This window comes from Schistocerca nitens, chromosome 1 (genome assembly GCF_023898315.1).
Source record: "Schistocerca nitens isolate TAMUIC-IGC-003100 chromosome 1, iqSchNite1.1, whole genome shotgun sequence".
NCBI classification, from domain to species: Eukaryota; Metazoa; Arthropoda; class Insecta; order Orthoptera; family Acrididae; genus Schistocerca; species Schistocerca nitens.
This window is the reverse complement of record NC_064614.1, coordinates 187,058,028-187,079,050: the sequence shown is the minus strand read 5'-3', so window position 1 is coordinate 187,079,050 and position 21,023 is coordinate 187,058,028. Positions and strand designations below refer to the sequence as shown.

At 43.3% G+C, this 21,023-nt stretch overlaps 1 protein-coding gene across 1 annotated transcript in view; it reads left to right on the top strand.

The window, feature by feature from the left end:
* The window catches only part of LOC126245060 (mucin-5AC), a 465,061-nt gene extending 445,489 nt beyond the window's left edge, over positions 1-19,572 (top strand). The window contains exons 7-8 of the mRNA XM_049948287.1: positions 1,371-1,670; positions 18,728-19,572. Coding sequence (XP_049804244.1) covers positions 1,371-1,670; positions 18,728-18,750 — 323 coding nt within the window. The 3' untranslated portion in view covers positions 18,751-19,572. The remainder of the gene's footprint in view (positions 1-1,370; positions 1,671-18,727) is intronic.
* Positions 19,573-21,023: the final 1,451 nt, after the last annotated feature.

The window sequence follows — 21,023 nt, the reverse complement described above, 5'->3', positions numbered from 1 at the left end:
GCACGATCGCAACTACCAGCAGGACAATGCAACGTCTCACACAGCTCACAGTGTGTGTGCGTAGTTCAAGAAGCACCAGGATGAGTTAACCGTGGCCGGCCGTTGTGGCCGAGCGGTTCCAGGCGCTTTAGTCCGGAACCGCGCTGCTTCTACGGCCGCATGTTCGAATCCTGCCTCGGGCATGGATGTGTGTGATGTCCTTAGGTTTAAGTAGTTCTAAGTCTAGGGGACTGATGACCTCAGATGTTAAGTCCCATAGTGCTCAGAGCCATTTTTTTTTTATTTTACTGTGCTCCCCCCGGTCACCAAACTCCCCGAGTTTAAACCCAGTCGATAATCTGTGGGACCATCTCGATCGGGCTGTTCGATCCATGGATTCCCAACCCAGAAACCTAGCAAATTCTTATATTGCAGCCATTCGTGGACTTTATGTTCAAACAACCATGGAATTTTTATGGATGACAATGCAGCATGTAAGCGTGCCACGGTTGTTCGCGATTGGTTTGAAGAACATTCTGAACAACTCGAGCGAGTGATCTGGCTTCCCAGATCGCTCGACATAGTAGAGAGGTCAGTTGGTGCACAAAATACTGCTCTGGCAACACTTCCTCAATTATGGACGACTATAGAGACAGCATGGCTCAATATTTCTGCAGGAGACATCCAATGATTTCCGGAGCCCATGCAATGTCGAGTTGCTGCACTGCGCCGGGGAGACGGAGGACAGACACGATGTCTGGAGATATCCCACGGGTTTTGCCAGCTCATTGTAGATCGACATTACCAGGAGCTGCAAAACACAGGCGACTAATACTAGAGGAGGCCCGCCCGGTTGGCCGTGCGGTCTGATGCATGGCTTTCCGGGAGGGAAGGAGCGCCTGGTCCCCGGCACGAATCCGCCGGGCGGATTTGTGTCGAGGTCCGGTGAACCGGCCAGTCTGTGGATGGTTTTAGGCGATTTTCCATTTGCCTCGGCGAATGCGGGCTGGTTCCCCTTATTCCGCCTCAGTTACACTATGTCGGCAATTGCTGCGCAAACAAGTTCGCCACGTACGCGTACACCACCATTACTCTACCACGCAAACATAGGGGTTACACTCGTCTGGTGTCAGACGTTGGATGGGGGGTCCACCTGGGGCCGAACCGCACAATAACCCTGGGTTGGGTGTGGGGCGGCGGAGGGGTGAAGTGGACTGCTGTAGTCGTCGTGGAGTTGTGGACGACTGTGGCTGCAGTGGGGACGGAGCCTCTCCGTCGTTTCTAGGTCCCCGGTTAACATACAATACAATACAGTACTACAGGAGCGTAACTGATGCGATGTATGTCTCTCTTCTGTGTCTCGCCTACTGTGCGTTCCCCACTGTCCGCAGCGTGCCCGGCTTTCACGTTCCCGTGCACTGGCGCCGGATCAGTGAGCTGCCTGCCCGACTACGAGCTGTGCAACGCGGTGGTGTCGTGCGCCGACGCCAGCGACGAGCCGCAGTGGTGCCGCGTGCCGCCCCCGACCACCGCCGCCTCCCGCCGCCGCCTCCGGCTGCGCGCACGCCCCCGCACGGGCCCGCGCTGCCCCTTCCGCTGCGACAATGGCCGCTGCCGCTCCACCGCCATCCTCTGCTCCGGCCGCGACGGCTGCGGCGACGCCAGCGACGAGGCGCAGTGCAGGGTCTGCAGTAAGTCTCAGCTCCCCGTCACATAACTTGTCTCGTATGTAAGCACAGCCAGCGCTCAACCTGGAAGGTATACCTTCCTCGCTGTCAAACAGAACAGACAAAATTGTTTTTTGTTTCTTTAATATCATGTTGTTACTAGGTCGCTTTCTGGTCTGTCTGTCAGTTCAGTACAGATTTTGCAATTGATTTTAAACTAACTTCCCAACAATCTAAAGACTAGTTTAAAACCTAGCTCAGAACTGCATCACAACGGAATATTAACTCGCATTCTTGGCGGTCTGTTCAGTAGGGTGAGGATGGGGATGAAAACGTTTAGTAACACCTGACAACTAAGCTGCCCCATGCAAGCTTTGTGTTCTGTGGATAATACGAGAATGCATTCAGATGGTCTATGAACAGACAGGCTTGGCAGAGCAAAGAGAGGGGGAAAGAGTAGACAGATACAACATTCTTGTCTATCTGTCTGTTTGGTGCAATTTTTGGAAATGATTTTAAATTAACTTCCTGATGAGCTGAAAACTGATTTTAAACATAGCTCAGTAATGGATGGAAATGCAATACTAACCTGTATTCTGGTCGGTATGTTCGGTAGAGGTAGGGGTAGGGTCATGCCTGACATCTAGGCTGCACTGCAAGACCATTGTGCTGTGCAGATGGTATCAGAATGCATTTCAGTGTATGAGCAGAGACAGGGGAAAGAGGAGATGGTTATTACATTTTTGCAGATGGATACAACATTCTTGTCTGTCTTTCTGTTTGGTAATTTTTGCAAATGATTTTAAATTAACTTTCCGATGAGCTAAAGACTTGAAATCTTAAGCAAAGCTCAGAAATGGATGACAGTGCATTATTAACTCACTTTGTTGTCGGTCTGTTCGCTAGGGCTGGGGGTGAAAACGTTTGGTAACACCTGCACGACCGGCGTTTTGCATTTCAGTTGGGTTATGAGCACGCAGAGCAGACAGAAAGGTGAAGAGGAGATGGATATCACATCCTTATTTGTATTTATCTTTGTTACTGGTTATGCAATTGATTTTAAACCAACTTCACAATGAGCTAAGGACTTGAAATACTTAACATAGTTCCGAAATGGATGACAATGCAAGTCTTGTGTAGGGCGAAAGGTATTTTGTTTACCGCTGGCATTTCCCCCCACTTTCTGTTCCAGTCGCAAATAGTTTGCTGGAAGAACAAATGCTTGTAAGCTATAAATGCTCAAATCTCTCTAACTTTTACTTATACAGTCTTCTCGTAAGATATGCATAGCTTAAGTAACGTTTAGTCAGGAGAAGAGAAACTGAAACAAACGTGAAATTTTCCACATCGTCAAATTTCACACACTCAAGACAAAAAGCAGAAAATAATTTTAAATAAAAATGAATTTTTAATAGACCACATCTTTAAATTGGACTAAAAATATAAAAAATTCTCATAGTCTCATACAGATTCCTAGTCCGACACAGATTTACCTCAAAATTTGTCATTGTCAATTTTAAATAGCTGTGGAAGTACCTGTGAGATTTAAAGCGAAAAACGTGCGGTGCACGGAATGCAGACTTGATGCATAATAGTTCACCCCCAACTGATATATTGATTATTAATTGATGTCTGAATACTCAGTCTCCTTACTGAAATCAACTGAATGTGCCCCACATTTTTAGTTTCAAATCCTACAGGTATTTTTATAGCTATTTAAAATTCGCAGTCATAAATTTTGAGGACTACCTCTGTGGGATTAGGATTCTGTATGGGGCTAGGAGAAATTATTTTATACTTTTTAGTCCTATATAAATACGTGTTATATCAAACATTCACTCTACCATCCTTGTGATAATCATCATCTCATAAGTTGCGATTTTTTTACACATCTTCATATGACTTATTTTTTTAAAAAGTCATGTCAGTTGTCGATAATAAAAATTTACTGAACACAACCATTGTTTTGTACATTTTACTATTGACAACGTAATATATTTTACTACTTGACAACAATCACGTATGGTCTCTTTCATGCTATTTCGAGCCATTGGTTTTCTATCAAGGTAAGCTGTTTTATACTGAGGTGGTACAAGTCATGGGATATCTCCTGATACCTTGTCGAACATCCTTTTGCTTGTCGCAGTGCAGCAACTCGATGTGACATGGATTCAACAAATCGTTGGAAAACCCCTGCGGAAACACTGACACATGTTGCCTCTATAGCCGTCCATAATTGCGAAAGTTTTGCGGGTTGGGGTTCTGTGCACCAACCGATCTCTCGATTATGTCCCATACATGATCGATGGCATTCATGTCATGTGACGTGGATGGCCAAATCATTCGCTCTAATTGCACAGAATATTCTTCAAACCAATAGCGAACAACTGTGACCCAGTGATATCGCTCTCTGTCATCCATAAAAATTGTTTGGGAAAGTGAAGTCCATGAATGGCTGGAAATGGTTTCCAAGGAGTCAAACATAAGTACAGGGTTATTACAAATGATTGAAGCTATTTCACAGCTCTACAATAACTTTATTATTTGAGATATTTTCACAATGCTTTGCACACACATACAAAAACTCAAAAAGTTTTTTTAGGCATTCACAAATGTTCGATATGTGCCCCTTTAGTGATTCGGCAGACATCAAGCCGATAATCGAGTTCCTCCCACACTCAGCGCAGCATGTCCCCATGAATGAGTTCGAAAGCATCGTTGATGCGAGCTCGCAGTTCTGGCACGTTTCTTGGTAGAGGAGGCTTAAACACTGAATCTTTCACATAACCCCACAGAAAGAAATCGCATGGGGTTAAGTCGGGAGAGCGTGGAGGCCATGACATGAATTGCTGATCATGATCTCCACCACGTCCGATCCATCGGTTTTCCAATCTCCTGTTTAAGAAATGCCGAACATCATGATGGAAGTGCGGTGGAGCACCATCCTGTTGAAAGATGAAGTCGGCGCTGTCGGTCTCCAGTTGTGGCATGAGCCAATTTTCCAGCATGTCCAGATACACGTGTCCTGTAACGTTTTTTTGGCAGAAGAAAAAGGGGCCGTAAACTTTAAACCGTGAGATTGCACAAAACACGTTAACTTTTGGTGAATTGCGAATTTGCTGCATGAATGCGTGAGGATTCGCTACCGCCCAGATTCGCACATTGTGTCTCTTCACTTCACCATTAAGAAAAAATGTTACTTCATCACTGAAAACAAGTTTCGCACTGAACGCATCCTCTTCCATGAGCTGTTGCAACCGCGCCGAAAATTCAAAGCGTTTGACTTTGTCATCGGGTGTCAGGGCTTGTAGCAATTGTAAACGGTAAGGCTTCTGCTTTAGCCTTTTCCGTAAGATTTTCCAAACCGTCGGCTGTGGTACGTTTAGCTCCCTGCTTGCTTTATTCGTCGACTTCCGCGGGCTACGCGTGAAACTTGCCCGCACGCGTTCAACCGTTTCTTCGCTCACTGCAGGCCGACCCGTTGATTTCCCTTACAGAGGCATCCAGAAGCTTTAAACTGCGCATACCATCGCCGAATGGAATTATCAGTTGGTGGATCTTTGTTGAACTTCGTCCTGAAGTGTCGTTGCACTGTTATGACTGACTGATGTGAGTGCATTTCGAGCACGACATACGCTTTCTCGGCTCCTGTCGCCATTTTGTCTCACTGCGCTCTCGAGCGCTCTGGCGGCAGAAACCTGAAGTGCGGCTTCAGCCGAACAAAACTTTATGAGTTTTTCTACGTATCTGCAGTGTGTCGTGACCATATGTCAATGAATGGAGCTACAGTGAATTTATGAAATCGCTTCCATCATTTGTAATAGCCCTGTATTTCCAGTCAATTATCGGGTCAGTAGGACCCATGTAAACACAGTCAACACGATTATGTGGTCACCAGCAGTTTGCACAGTGCCTTATTGACAACTCGGGTCCATCGCTTCGTGGCATCTGTACCACACTTGAAACCAACCACCAGCTCTTACCAACTGAAATCGGGACTCATCTGACCAGGCGACAGTTCTCCTTTCGTTTAGGGTCCAAGTGATACGGCCACGAGCCCACGAGACGCGCTGCAGGCGATGCCGTGGTGTTACCAACGGCACTCGTGTCGGTCGTCTGCTGCCATATCCCGTCAACGCCAAATTTCGCCGCACTGTCCCAACGGATACTTTCGTCGTACGTCCAACATTGATTTCTGTTGTTATTTCATGCAGTTTTGCTTGTCTGCTGGCACCGACAACTCAAAGCAAACGCCGCTGCTCTCAGTCGTTAAGCGAAGGCCATCGGCCACTACGTTGTACGTGGTGATAGATGCCTGAAATTTGGAATTCTCGGCATACTCTTGACACCGTGGACCTCGGAATATTGAATTCCCTAAAGATTTCCGAAATGGAATGTCCCATGGACCTAGCTCCGCCTTCAAAGTCTGTTAATTCACGTCGTGCGGCTGTAATAACGCCGGAAATCTTTTCTCGTGAATAACCCGTCTACAAATAACAGCTCCGTCAATACATTGCCCTTTTAGATCTTGTATGTGAGATGTTACTGCTATCTATATATAAGTAATATGACTTTTGTCACCTCAGTGTATACCTGCGACGTAACCCTCTGGCCAAAGATACGGGCGCTGTTTTCGGAACGCACGTATCAAATGCGCTAGCTGAACTCTCAAGTGTTTCCTTCCGCTGATTCACGCGATTTTTTACAACCAGTATCTGCAGTGCTCGACGGTCTTTGTCCGTCAGTACATGAGATCTTTCTGATCTTAGTGTAGCTGTGACTGTGTTTTCATCTCACAGTCACATCACGTACAGTCGAATTCTGGCAGAACAGTCATGTGTGGGAAAGGAGTTTTGGCCGCTCTCTCTATGTATACACACTGAGGTGACAAAAGTCACAGGATACGTACTAATATCGTGTCGGATTTCCTTTTTTTCTGGCGTAGTGCAGTAAGTCGACGTGACATGGAATCAACAAGTCCCCTGCAGAAGTACTGAGCCTTGATACTCTAGAGCCTTCCATAATTGCAAAAGTGTTGCCAGTCCAGGATTCTGTACACGAACTGAAGTCTCGATTACGTCCTACAAATTTCCGATGCGATTCATATCGGACGATCTGGGTGGCTAAACCATTCGCTCGAATGGCTCAGAATGGTCTCCAAACCAATCACGAACAATTGTGGCACAGGCACATCACTCATTGTTATCCCCAAAAATTTCATCGCTTGCTTGGGAACGTCATGAATGACTGCAAATGGTTTCGTCTCAATGATGGGTTCAGTTGGATCAGAGAACCCAGTCAATTCCATGTAAACAATGCTCTCACCATTACTGAGCCACCACCAGGTTGCATAGTGCCTTGTTGACAACTTTAGTTCAAAATGTTCAAATGTGTATGAAGTCTTATGGGACTTAACTGCTAAGGTCATCAGTCCCTAAGCTTACACACTACTTAACCTAAATTATCCTACGGACAAACACACACAGCCATGCCCGAGGGAGGACTCGAACCTCCGCCGGGACCAGCCGCACAGCCCATGATTGCAGCACCTCAGACCGTTCGGCTAATCCCGCGCGGCTGACAACTTCAGTCCGTAGCTACGTGGGTTCTGCGCCACACTTCGACCCTACCAAGAGCTCATCTCTTATCAGATAAAATCGGGACTCATCTGACTAGACCACGGTTTTCCAGGCATCTAGGGTCCAACCAATATGATCACGAGCCCAGGAGAGTCGCTGCAAGCGACATCGTGGTGTTACCAAAGGCACTCGCGTACGTCATCGGCTGCCAAAATCCGTCAACGCCAAATTTCGCCACACCCTCCTACAGGAAACGCTCGTCGTACCTCCCACATTGATCTCTGTTCTTATTTCACGCACTGTTTCTTGTCTGCTAGCAACTCTACGCAAACGCCGCTGCTCTTGATCGTTAAGTGACGGCCGTCGGCCACTGCCTGATATGTGGTATTCTCGGCACAACCTTGACACTGCGGCTGTCTGAATGTTGAATTCTCTAACGATTTCCGAAATGGACTGTCCCATGCGTCTAGCTCCAACTGTCATTCTAAGTCTCTCAATTCCACTCGTACGGCCATAAGCACTTCGGAAACCTTTTCATATGAAGCATCTGTGTGCAAGTGACAGCTCCGCCTATGCCTTGCCGTTTTATTCGTTGTGCATATCACTGTTCCATGACTTGTCATCTCAGTGTAGGCGCTCTAAAACTGGTCGCTTTGGAGCGCTGCAGGTTGTGTAGAACTGCTACCAGGCGGTCATGTGACCGACCACTGGTGACTGCTGTATGACGGTGGTCGACGTAGAGACGTCACCGAGTGTCAGAAACAACTGGGTGAAAGTTTCGAATAGGGCCAATGGCGTGCTTACGTGTTTCGTGCAGAAACGTCAGCGCTTGCCGTGAGGTATGCTGGGAACAAAAGGAGGTGTGTCAGCTGTTTGTGTTACGCAACCAATTAGAGAGCAGCGGGCAGACGACGTGTTTCGAAGTAATAGATTCGGAAGAAAGGGTGAAACACTGCTGTAGACGACGACTATAAATTTAATCGCTCCTCGTTTGAGTTGCAGTTGTTTAAACTGTGCTAGTATCTGCAAACCAAGGACAGCATCGCAACCCACGGTATATTCGAAAGAGCAATGAAATATTTCTCTGTTCTGCGTTGCTACGCAATCGATCTGCGCTACCACACTAAGTGGATCAATGTTTTCTAATTAAATCATCGGAGAAAACACGTGCATCAGACCGTATTAATGTACCGAACGTGTGACCGTTTTATTACTAAACATTGATCCACCTACCTTCTGCCACGACTGAATTAAAAAAACTTCTCAAAGTGGCGGCTTTCGCTGCTTTTCCAGATGATCATATCCATACAAACCTTTGATTCTTTAAGAGTCATTTAACCACCACATTTGATTCATTTTCGTGTCTCCGCACTTAATCTATGAGACGTGCACCAGCGGATGAAGTCTCCGTGCAGAACTAAAACACTTAAATTAGTCCACTTTGTAGCACTAGCTCCCATAACCACAAGATATTTCTCTCAAAACTCATTAATATGCCGAAAAATAGCAAATAAAACAATGTTTGTTTTTCTGCGCTAGAAATACATTGCCTCTGTTCTCGCATCTCATTGCTTATGTCCATGAATCATACCACAGACTACGCGAAACTGACACGTTGCCAAACTATGAGCCGTAGAAAAGAACCGCCGTGACTGCCTCTGGTCCTGACCTAGGTTTTAGCCAACAAGCTGTCGTGATTGGACCTGCCCATGACCGCATCGCGAAGCCGCTCGTATGGAATCAGTGCTGCAAAATGGGTTGACGTGCAAATGGAATTTGTCTCGCCCCAGTCTCGAAAATAGAGCTAAATTATGGGGAATCTAGTAAAGCAACTCGAGTACTGTTGAACTGTGCTAGTTTCTCTTGTTAGGGTAAGCAAATCAATGCTATGTTGGTATAAGAACTTTCCACGGATACTAGAATACACAGTAGGGGTCACGTGCAGACAGGTTGTCAGCTATGACGTCACTGGGAACCCTCTGGCCATGCCGCGTTGCAGTGAAGTTTATAGGCACACTGCGCACACATATTCTAACTCATACAGAGATATGAATGTAATCGAGATTTTTCCATATTTTAGTGTGTTATTATTATTATTTTTATTATTATTATTGTGCTTACTATTACTATAAAGCTATATATTAGACTATTTTTCTCTGTGGTCAGTGAAATGCTAGTGTTAGGCTCCGAAGAATATGAAACTTTTTCACCATCTCGGAGGGAAGTACTTTTTTCTGAGTGAAGAGGCTCACGCAGGCTTGGACCACATAGACTGGTAGTACAGAGAGACCGACAGTACTGTCATTTTAAATTCTTGAACTGTATTACCAGGATTTATTTTTCTATTCTGGAAAGTTATGTTACGACTTTTTTGTTTGGTTTTCTTTAAATTGTTGTCTTTGTTCACTCTCAGTTCGCTTACTACCTTTGTATTTTTTTCTTGTTGATAGCTTTCATTATGATGAAACATATTGCAAAAAATGGTTCAAATGGCTCTGAGAACTATGGGACTTAACATCCGAGGTCATCAGTCCCCTAGAACTTAGAACTACTTAAACTTAACTAACCTAAGGACACCACACACATCCATGCCCGAGGCAGGATTCGAACTTGCGACTGTAGCTGTCGCGCAGTTCCGGACTGACACGGCAACCGCGGCCGGTTAAACATATAGCAGCAAAGCCCTCCAGTCGTAGGTACTTCTCACTTATTATGTCACTCTTACAAAAAATTTTGGGATACAGTCAATGAAACTGACGTGGAATTGTTGAAATTCTGTTTCCATTATCAAAATGAATTTTATAAAACTTTCCGTTGGCTTCATTAAAGATCTTCTTCAAATTGTATGAAGCCAGTTCTTTCACGAAACGTTTACATGATCAGTTAGTTTAACATACAAGTGTGCTAATAGGGGGTGTTTGCGTTTAACTCTATAAGCAACATATCCTGCAATCATCTCTAACAGTGCAACATTTCTTCAAATTTGGAATATTTTCCGTGCAATATTAAAAATTTCTCTCCCCTCTGAAACAATCTCTTCAACTTTGTTGTTGTTGCATTTACTTTACTGTACATAAAAAGTATCTTGGTTCTCAGAAGATGATGGTCCTGCAGTCCTATCTCAGGTTTCGGCCAATATATTAGCACTTAAGTAAGAAATTCTCTCTCATACTCGTATGTACTGCTCCACAGGATTTCACTCACATTACCGTTCAAAACCAAAGATTAAATTCTTTGTGAGATCATGGTAGGCAAATGGTGCTCACAGAATATTGCCAGTCCTCTTCCTTTGTAAAAGTAGCTCTCAAGAATATTTTGATTGCATCTTAAAGACATGACATACTTGCCTGCTATGTTTAACGCATTTGGCGATCGCACAGCAAACCATTGTTTTCCACTAAAAACGTACCCTAAAAATTTTTTTTTTACTAAAGTTCAGTCTTGATCAGACCATTTATGTTTCAATAATATCTCATTGAAACATAAATGGTGTGATCAAGACTGAACTTTAGTCAAAATATAATAATCTATTGATCACTGTATTCCAAAAATGTTTACCAAAATTGTACCCTAAAATATCCGTCAATACATTGATAATTATGGCGTAACTCTGTACTCAATTGTCAGCCACTAATGAAAACACACCCTGTCGTAAACAACCTGTTTTTGCTCATAAACGCAATTACAACACAATACGTTATGGCAATTGCAGGTCACTATTCTGGATTAAATCTCCCTTTGGCACATAAAGGTGTGAATTATGCTGCCACAAAAATCTTTGGTCATTTGACAAATAGTATTAAAAGTCTGACAGATAGCCAACCAACGTTCAAAAGCAAATTAAAAGAATTTCTGAATGACAACTCCTACTCAATAGATGAATTCTTAGAAATGAAGTAGTAACTGTAAAAAAAGATAAAATTAATTAATTAATTATTTTGTGTAAAGAAAACTTATGTTAAAGTGACACATTCCACATCATTACGAAATGTCGTATTCATGATCTATGGAACAAGGATTAATGTATGTGTTATGTATGTATCACTGAGCGCTGGTTGTGTTCACCCTGACGTCAGCGGCGGGGCCTGCTACTGTGCATACAGCTCGTGATCCTTACCGTGTGCTCTAGTAACTGTGCCGTGTATCGACTAACTGCTGCCGTCGCGAACTCAAACGCAGTTGTAAGCGACCAAACCAACAGCCACGAGCGCCAGTTACGCGTATAAATACACGGCTTTAAACGGCAGTATTATTTGTTAATCTGCCGTACGGAAAAGTTGCACGTCTGCAATGATGCATGCAACGCAGAAACTGGATAGCAGCTGACTGAAGGTGAGAGGTTGGGGGCTGTTTGGGGAAGGAGACCAGACAGCGAGGTCACCGTTCTCATCTGATTAGGGAAGGATGGGGAAGGAAGTCGGCCGTGCCCTTTCCGAGGAACCATCCCGGCATTTGCCTGGAGTGATTTAGGGAAATCACGGAAAACCTAAATCAGGATGGCCGGACGCGGGATTGAACCGTCGTCCTCCCGAATGCGAGTCCATTGTCTAACCACTACGCCACCTCAAAAAATGGTTCAAATGGCTCTGAGCACTATGGGACTTAACATCTATGGTCATCAGTCCCCTAGAACTTAGAACTACTTAAACCTAACTAATCTAACATCACACAACACCCAGTCATCACGAGGCAGAGAAAATCCCTGACCCCGCCGGCAATCGAACCCGGGAACCCGGGCGCCTGAAGCGAGAACGCTACCACACGACCACGAGCTGGGGACTACGCCACCTCGCTCGGTGTGAAGGAGAGTAGTGTGGTGCGATGAGTCACGATATTCCCTCTTTCCAAATGATACAAGCCGTCGAGTAGACTTTTGACCCAGTGTGTGTAGTTCAGGTCGGAGGTACAGGTTTTGAGGGCGATTTGGGCGCACCCGTTCAGGTCCCCGTGAACATGAACTAGGATGTTTATTCCACCATTCGCAGTGACCTAGTTTGGCCATCTCTTCTCCATCTTCGTGATTAGTATACTATTGACACTCCCGTCTTTGAAGATAACAGTAACCATATTCACGGTGCTGTACGCAACACCAGAGATTTGGTAGCTCTACAGCAGGATAGCTCAGCCTCTTTAGGCTTGAGATTTGCTACAAGCCGTTTAGTTCATTTAGAGAGCTAATGACTTAAAAATTCATAAAGGGTTAATCACAAAACAACAGCATAGACAAAATTAACCATTTTAATCATACAAAATCCATAAAAACAGGTTTAAGTCGACTAATCAATTTTCGAGTGTTATGCTAATGAAAAAAAAGTTGAAATACATACCGTCACAAATGATGAAGATGTTTAGTGAGATACTTTGCTCTGCATATCATTTGTAAGTTTATTCTAACCTGGGTAACAATTTGTCACAGCCAACCTTACATAATCCGAAAAATGAGCATCAATCAATTTAATTCTGCACTTACACTACCCTATGACATCGTTGAAAAAGCTACATCGCATAGATAACTTGATCCAAAAAACTATAAAACATATAACGCCACTTTTATAACATTAGAGCAGTTTATTACACTCTATAATTTCCAAAATTTATCTTCATTGTTTTCTGGCTTTAAGGAAACTTCATTTTGAATTAAAATTATTTCCTCTTCAAGTGCAGTCTCAGTACGAGAGAAAAGAGTACTTGTTTGAGTTACAATATCTTTCACACCGCTTTTCGGAAAGGTTGAGCTATGAAAGCTACAACAGGTTCCATTGCCTTGAAATCTAAAAATGGGTTTTCAAAGTCTATCTACAGTGCTGTCAGGTTGTTCATATACTTCTCTGCAGCTTCTCGACCCAATGATGTTTATTGATCGGACAGTTCTGACTGTTTATGAGGAAAGTGTCTCACATTTAATTTCTGTAACTGTGGGCAAGGAAATACTGTTGCTTGGCGCGAGCATTGAAGGAGATGAATACGGATGGAGACGAAAGAGCTGGAGTCAGTGTTGTCACATTTACCTCCTAGAAATACCGTGTGAACACTCATTGTCAACGACTTTGTATTTAAACAGTTTTTGGACAAAAGTTTTGAAAAAGGCGACAGACCGGCGATAGACCGGCTTGAGCACGCCTGCTCTACATCATCAATGACTGGATTCTGCTCGGATACGCATACCTCAAGCAGTCTCTCCTCGCCGAGTTCAGGAAATTGGCAATGCTAGAGTCGGTGCTACGACAATATTAAAGTGATCTTTCGGTAGGTATGGGAAAAAAATTACAGGTTAAAACCGATACCGCTACTTTAGTCTGAATAGCCGGTATCCTTCAGTATTTGTTCGGTCTCGTTTATATCAGCCTTTTTTCCATTTTTTACTAACAACCGAGTAAAGGAAACGGAATATCCATTTTCAATAGCAGCAGTTCTAAAAATCTTCCTTATTAAATTAAACTTTTTTTAAAAAAACGAGTTACATTTACTCACAAAATTTCCATTTCTTTCATATTTCGGATGGTTACAGAAAATGAGGAAATCGATCAGCGCGATAACAACGCCTACAGTTAGAAACCAACAATGAATACATGACATACACTGACCAGCCACAACATTATGACCACCTACCTAGTAGCCGGTATGTCCACCTTTGGCACGGATAACAGCGGTGACGCTTCGTGGTATGGAAGCAGTGTGGCCTTAGCAGGTCGCTGGGGGGATTCGGTACCACGTCTGCACTCACAACTCATCTAATTCCCGTAAATTCCGGGAGAGGGACGATGAGCTCTGACGCTATTACATCAACTGCAACTCGCCACTGTGCTCCTCGAACCACTCAATCACACTCCTGGCCTTATGAGATGGTGCATTATCTTACTGAAAAATGCCATTGCCGTCGGGAAACCTGATCGTCATGAAGAGCTGTACGTGGTCTGCTACCAGTGTACGACACTCCTTGGCCGTCATGGTGTCTTGCACGAGCTCCACTGCACCCAGGGATGCCCACATGAATGCTCCCCAGAGCATCAGTGTGGGATCCGTACCAGATCGGGTTGACGGAAGAGATAGAGAAGATCCAAAGAAGAGCGGCGCGTTTCGTCACAGGGTTATTTGGTAACCGTGATAGCGTTATGGAGATGTTTAATACACTCAAGTGGCAGACTCTGCAAGAGAGGCGCTCTGCATCGCGGTGTAGCTTGCTTGCCAGGTTTCGAGAGGGTGCGTTTCTGGATGAGGTATCGAATATATTGCTTCCCCCTACTTATACCTCCCGAGGAGATCACGAATGTAAAATTAGAGAGATTAGAGCGCGCACGGAGGCTTTCAGACAGTCGTTCTTCCCGAGAACCATACGCGACTGGAACAGGAAAGGGAGGTAATGACAGTGGCACGTAAAGTGCCCTCCGCCACACACCGTTGGGTGGCTTGTGGAGTATAAACGTAGATGTAGATAATGGAGCAGCCGCCAGCTTGTCTCCGTCCCGCAGTAGAGGTGTCAGGGAATTGTTCCCTGGGAGACTACAGATCCGCGCCCTCCCATCGACATGATGACGAAGGTATCAGGATGCAACGCTCTGCCACTGCGCCAGCATCCAGTGCCGATGGTCACGTGCCCGTTTCAGTCGTAGTTGCTGATGTCGTGGTGTTAACATTGGCACATGCATGGGTCGTCTACGAGTATTGTGGAGGCCCGTTGTTATGAGGGTTCGGTGCACTGAATGTTCAGACCCACTTGTGTTCTGCCCAGCATTAAAGTCTGATGTTAGCTCCGCCGTAGTTCACCTCCTGTCCTGTTTTATCAGTCTGCCCAGACTGTAATGAGGGGTGGCCACTACGTCTGGACGTGGATTCACGTTGGTTTTGCCTGTTGTTGAAGACATTCACCACAGCACTCCTCCAACACCCGACAAGTCGTGCTGTTTCGAAATCCTCATAACGAGCCTCCGGGCCACCACAATCTGCCCTCGGTCAGACTGAGATAGGTCGCTCGCTTTTCCCATGCTACATACGGACAGCACACTCATTGATACTACATGGACCTTGAGTGCGTCTGACTAGCAGTCATTGCCCACCAGGTGACGCTGCTATCGGAGGGACGGGTATATTTCAATAGTCGGTGGTCATAATGTACTGGCTGATGAGTGCACCAATCGGTATAGTATTGCAGAGATTTGTACCTGTTGCTGAATGGAGCGGCCTATTAGACGATATCTGTACGTGCCGTGTGCAAGATTTGCCCTTACCTGGTCTGTACAGCAGTTTCTCGCTGTCCTCTTCGGACATCAGTTGTACTGCAGAGTGGCACCATCCGCATCTTGGAATTATTGTACGAAGTGCTGTAGTAATGAAGTATAATGCTCCATTTGCGTTAAAAGATTAAAAATGGGAGGGGCACAACAAACTTGCCACTTCATACAAGAAGGAAATATCCACAATTTTTCTTGGACCATAAGGTAAATTTCCTTCATATACCTATAACTGGCTGGCGTCCAGTAAAGTTGAAATAATAACTGAATTTTTAATATTGTGGTTGCCTCACGATAAATAACTGATACCATTCAAAAGTGACGATGCAAGGAAGTCATCAACTTGTGACCTTTCGCTCTCGCTGTCGCCGTGCCCATCTCCCTCGCCTTCGCAATCTTTGCTGGAGACAACAGATCGTATGAACAAAAAAGAGAACATTATCTGGAGAAGATTCCCAGAGCAAAAGAATATTCTCTGAGAAAGTCCTCAATTTCGTATGAAAAAAAATTCGAAGTATACTCTCTGAAGAGGGAGTTTCATCTCACTACCTCCCCTCCTTCTTGAGAAGATTCTTCGTGTGTGTCGTCTGCCGAGTTCGGCGCTGTTAGCACGCCTAATGTTACACTTCACTCAACTCGCTCAAACCGGCAAACCATTCAGTGTACAAATATGGAACTGGCACCAGTATGTTCTGAAAAAACTGCGCTACGTGTTATTTTTAACTGTGACAACAAATTATTAAGGCGATTAAGGACAGTTTACGAAAAAGCATTTTCTTGTGATGTTACCGAATTTTCGACACACGGGAAACCTTTTCGTATTGAAGTTAGGTGAACATATTAAGCGAACGAAAGCTTAATTTTCATCTCCTCCATCAGAGTCCTTTAACATGAGATAATTTTCGTTAAATACGAAGTACAACTGTCAGCTCGCGTGTCAAGTACATAAGCGGTCGCCCGAGCGGTTCATTACGAGAAACAGATCGCCATATTTGTAATAAACCAGTTATTAATTTTTCTGATACCCTACTTGCTTCTAACATAACAAAAGATAATATTTTTGGTGTGAGAAGACATGATGGACATCTGGAAATTTGTTTTGTTTATATTTAGGTATTATCGTAAATCAGTCTGAAAACTTGGGTCTGCTAAATAGCAATAAAATGTTTTAATTTTCACTTTTTTTTAAAAGGTCGCTCCCTCTACTTTCTAGAAGTAAGTTCGCTACGCAACTAATGCTAAAACTATATAAACTACTTCAGTTTCTCTCTTCGGTATTTCTTCGGGCTACGTACATTTCTTTTGCCTTCCAAGCAACATAAATTATGTCATTACTACGAAAAATTACATAAGACCCAACAGAACTTTCTCAGTTCGAAGTATGCTACAGAGCTCACGTCAGAAAACGGCTCTCCGCTTGTGAGCAACTTCCCCCACACTTTTACTTACGCTGAGTAATTTCTGGATGAAGTACATTCTCCGACTCGCTTTATTCGTGCGAACCTCAGAATGTCCTCCGGAATTTCGCGTATTAAGTATATAAGGCCCCGGGAGTAGACAACATTCCATTAGAACTAATAACAGCCTTGGGAGAGCCAGTCCTGCCAAAACTCTATCATCTGGTGAGCAAGATATATGAGACAGGCGAAATACCCTCAGACTTCAGGAAGAATATAATAATTCCAATCCCAAAGAAAGCAGGTGTTGATAGATGTGAAAATTACCGAACTATCAGTTTAATAAGTAGCGGATGCAAAATACTAACGCGAATACTGTACAAACGAAAGGAAAAACTGGTATAAGCCGACCTCGGGGAAGATCGGTTTGGATTCCGTAGAACTACTGGAACACATGAGGCAATACTGACCCTACGACTTATCTTAGAAGATAGATTAAGGAAAGGCAAACCTACGTTTCTAGCATTTGTAGACTTAGAGAAAGCTTTTGACAACGTTGACTGGAATACTCTCTTTCAAATTCTGAAGGTGGCATGGGTAACATACAGGGAGCGAAAGGCTATTTACAATTTGTACACAAAGGCAGATGGCAGTTATAAAATTCGGATTTGGAATTAAAATCCACAGAGAAGAAATAAAAACTTTGAGGATCGCCGATGATATTGTAATTCTGTCAGAGACAGCAAAGGACCTGGAATAGCAGTGGAACGGAATGGACAGTGTCTTGAAAGGAGGATATAAGATGAACATCAACAAAAGCAAAATGAGGATAATCGAATGTAATCAAATTAAGTCAGGTGATGCTGAGGAAATTGGATTAGGAAATGAGACACTTAAAGTAGCAAATAAGGTTTGTTATTTGGGGAGCAAAATAACTGATGATGGTCGAAGTAGAGAGGATATAAAATGTAGACGCAATGGCAAGGAAAGCGTTTCTGAAGAAGAGAAATTTGTTAACATCGGGTATAGATTTAAGGGTCAGGAAGTCGTTTCTGAAAGCATTTGTATGGAGTATAGCCGTATATGGAAGTGAAACATGGACGATAAATAGTTTGGACAAGAAGATAATAGTAGCTTTCGAAATGTGGTGCTACAGAAGAATGCTGAAGATTAGATGGGTAGATCACATAACTAATGAAGAGGTGTTGAATAGAATTGGGGAGAAGAGGAGTTTGTGGCACAACTTGACTAGAAGAAGGGATCGGTTGGTAGGCATCAAGGGATCACCAATTTAGTATTGGAGGGCAGCGTGGAGGGTAAAAATCGTAGAGGGAGACCAAGAGATGAATACACTAAGCAGATTCAGAAGGATGTAGGTTGCAGTAGGTACTGGGAGATGAAGAAACTTCCACAGGATAGACTAGCATGGAGAGCTGCATCAAACCAGTCTCAGGACTGAAGACAACAAGAACAAGTATAGTCTCCGTTTTATTCATACGACCCAGTGAGACCGATTTCTAACGCAGCGTCACCACATATCAATCTCGATATTCTACTCCTTCACCTTAATTAGAACAATTCAGTCTTTGTTCGAAGTTTACGTTTATTGCTGTTTGAGGCGCCATGTCATGGATTGCGTGGCCCTTCCCGCCGGAGGTTCGAGTCCTCCCATGGGCATGGGAGTGTGTGTTGTTCTTAGCATAAGTTAGTTTAATTAGTGAGTAAGTATAGGCCGATGACTTCAGCAGTTTTATCCCTTAGGCATTCACATACATCTGAACATTTGAACGATTTTTTTTTCTATGTGCTTGCTTCAAGAGAGGTATCAGCGGAAATTACGGAAGCATATAATGATTTCACTTGGTTTTGTTTTGCAGAATGCGCCCCGGCGTCCGAGTGAGGCTGAGCAGAAGAGGCACATTCAGTGGGTGGTCGCGCGGTTCGCTGCGGCCAGAGACCAGCCGTCTTCCCAGGGAGGCGCCCGGGCAGCGAAGCGGTTCCGGGCTTCCCTAGAGTCGATCTGCCATCACCGGAGATACTTACGGCTTATGCATTAATTGTAAGGACTTGATGGTGCAGCACGAGTGAAGGAATGTTGTACGCCAAGAAATTTCCGTGTTCCCATTAACGGACGGCGTCTTGAACGCTGTGGGTACTAAATTTGTCACCTTGTTTCTGTTAGTGTACAGTCATGTGGCCTTCCTATCTTGACACAGACAAAGAGAAAACTCCCATATATTTCTTTCTTACTTACCTGATTTCGGAACTTACAGATTTATATTAATTTATCCTCTTTTTCCGTATTTTGTTGGTGGAGAAAGAAATAAGAAACACCCACATTACTTATTCATTACTATTTACACACACTAGGAGATCCCTGGTAATCGGATTTTTGTAATTCTTTTCATTTATGGTACGTGATGTTCAGAATTATCAATCACCAAAAGTAATCAGTGCAACACTAAAAAATTCTGGAGAAAATCGACTTCGAAATTTTCCAGTGACCATTAGTTCAGCAAAGTAACTGCTAATTTTCTGATGGATTGTATGGCTCATTTGGATCTGTTGGACAGATTCCCATTTTTCTTCTCCACAACAAATAAGAGGTTATTATACTGGCTTGATGAACGTTCAATAATTCCCATTTTCAACATCTTGCTAATCTTCTCATTGACAGCTTCACGTTTGGCTTGTGGAATAGCGTATGGGCTTGCAAAGAAGGGTTCCTGCTCCTTCACCTCTATCTTGCATTCTGCTGCCTCGATTACTCCAGATTCATCAGCAAAATCCAGAATGTGCCTCCTCAAAACATCTGCAAGAGTATTGATTCCTTACCCCCATCCTGTTGTAGCAAGGTTAACTTCTTCTGAAGCGCTCTCCCAGAGTCTTCCACTCAATGGATCATTGGTTCAAATCTCTCTATGGTTTTATCTGGTTTTTTTGTTCAAATCGAATACCTGCATCATTTAAAAATAAAATTAATCAAACTTCTGATAAACAGCACATATCTAATCGTTATGTTTTTATGAAAAATGCATGTCTTCCTGTTTCTAATTTTATATCACAGGCAATTTTTTCCATTTTTCATTGCAAATATAAAGTCTTAATCTGGTATTTTACATATATGGTTAATATATTTCGAATGTTTTCTTTTAATTTAAACGTCTTTACTAAAAGTCTTTTATAAAATATTGGCAATTACAAATTTATATTTCAGTGCATGTAGTATGTAATTAGAAACAAGAAGATGTACATTTTCCATAAAAAATATTATTACATATGTGTTAATTAGCATGTATTTCATGAATCCTATATTCAAATGATCTAGGTAATGGAATTGAACAACAAAAAACTGAAAAGAAGGCCATAGTGGGATTCGAACCAGCGATCCACTGATTACCCAGTTATCATCCTCTGACGCCACAAGAACTGTCGTGAGGAATTACATTAATTTCAGTGAGTTATTTCCTTGGAAATCTTCAGAGTTGATTTTCCGGAGAATTTTTTAGAGTTCCATCGAATTGCTGTGCGAGATTGATATTTCAGTTCTGAAACTCAATTACCATGAATACAAAAAAGTACAAAAATCCGACTCCTGCGCACTCTTCTTGTCAGAAAAGTTACTGGCAACTTTACAAGAAATCAACTATCACTAAGAGTTTACATAGAGAATCATAGTCGCTGCTGCTTGCAACTGTACACTGTCCACCAACTCACGTACAAACTATATCGGTGAGTATACTTCACAGTCCTGAAAGGAGAACTTACTACTTTTATACTCAATGTACAGTAAATATATTGCTGTTAATGCTAAAATAGATTCGTGTGTCACCAGTAGATACATATTCTAAGTTTAACGTTTTTGCAGGTTCGTATTAATGTATTCACAATGACTCTGAAAGCCCTTTGTAACAGTATTGGGGGAGACATGTCAGTCTTTGCCCTGAAAACTGATATGTTTATCAAATGTAGACGTATTACCATTGACTGCCATAAAGACTGAGCCCCAAAATGAAATTTCATGTCTCCTTTTCCAAAATCTCGTGAGATGCCAAGCGTCTGTGCCTAACTATTTTTGTACTGTATTTTAACATTTTATACAATTTTCGATGGCCTTTTTATGAATTAACTATGTCTGACAAGTGCCGAGCTCTTATCGTCATCTATTTTTTA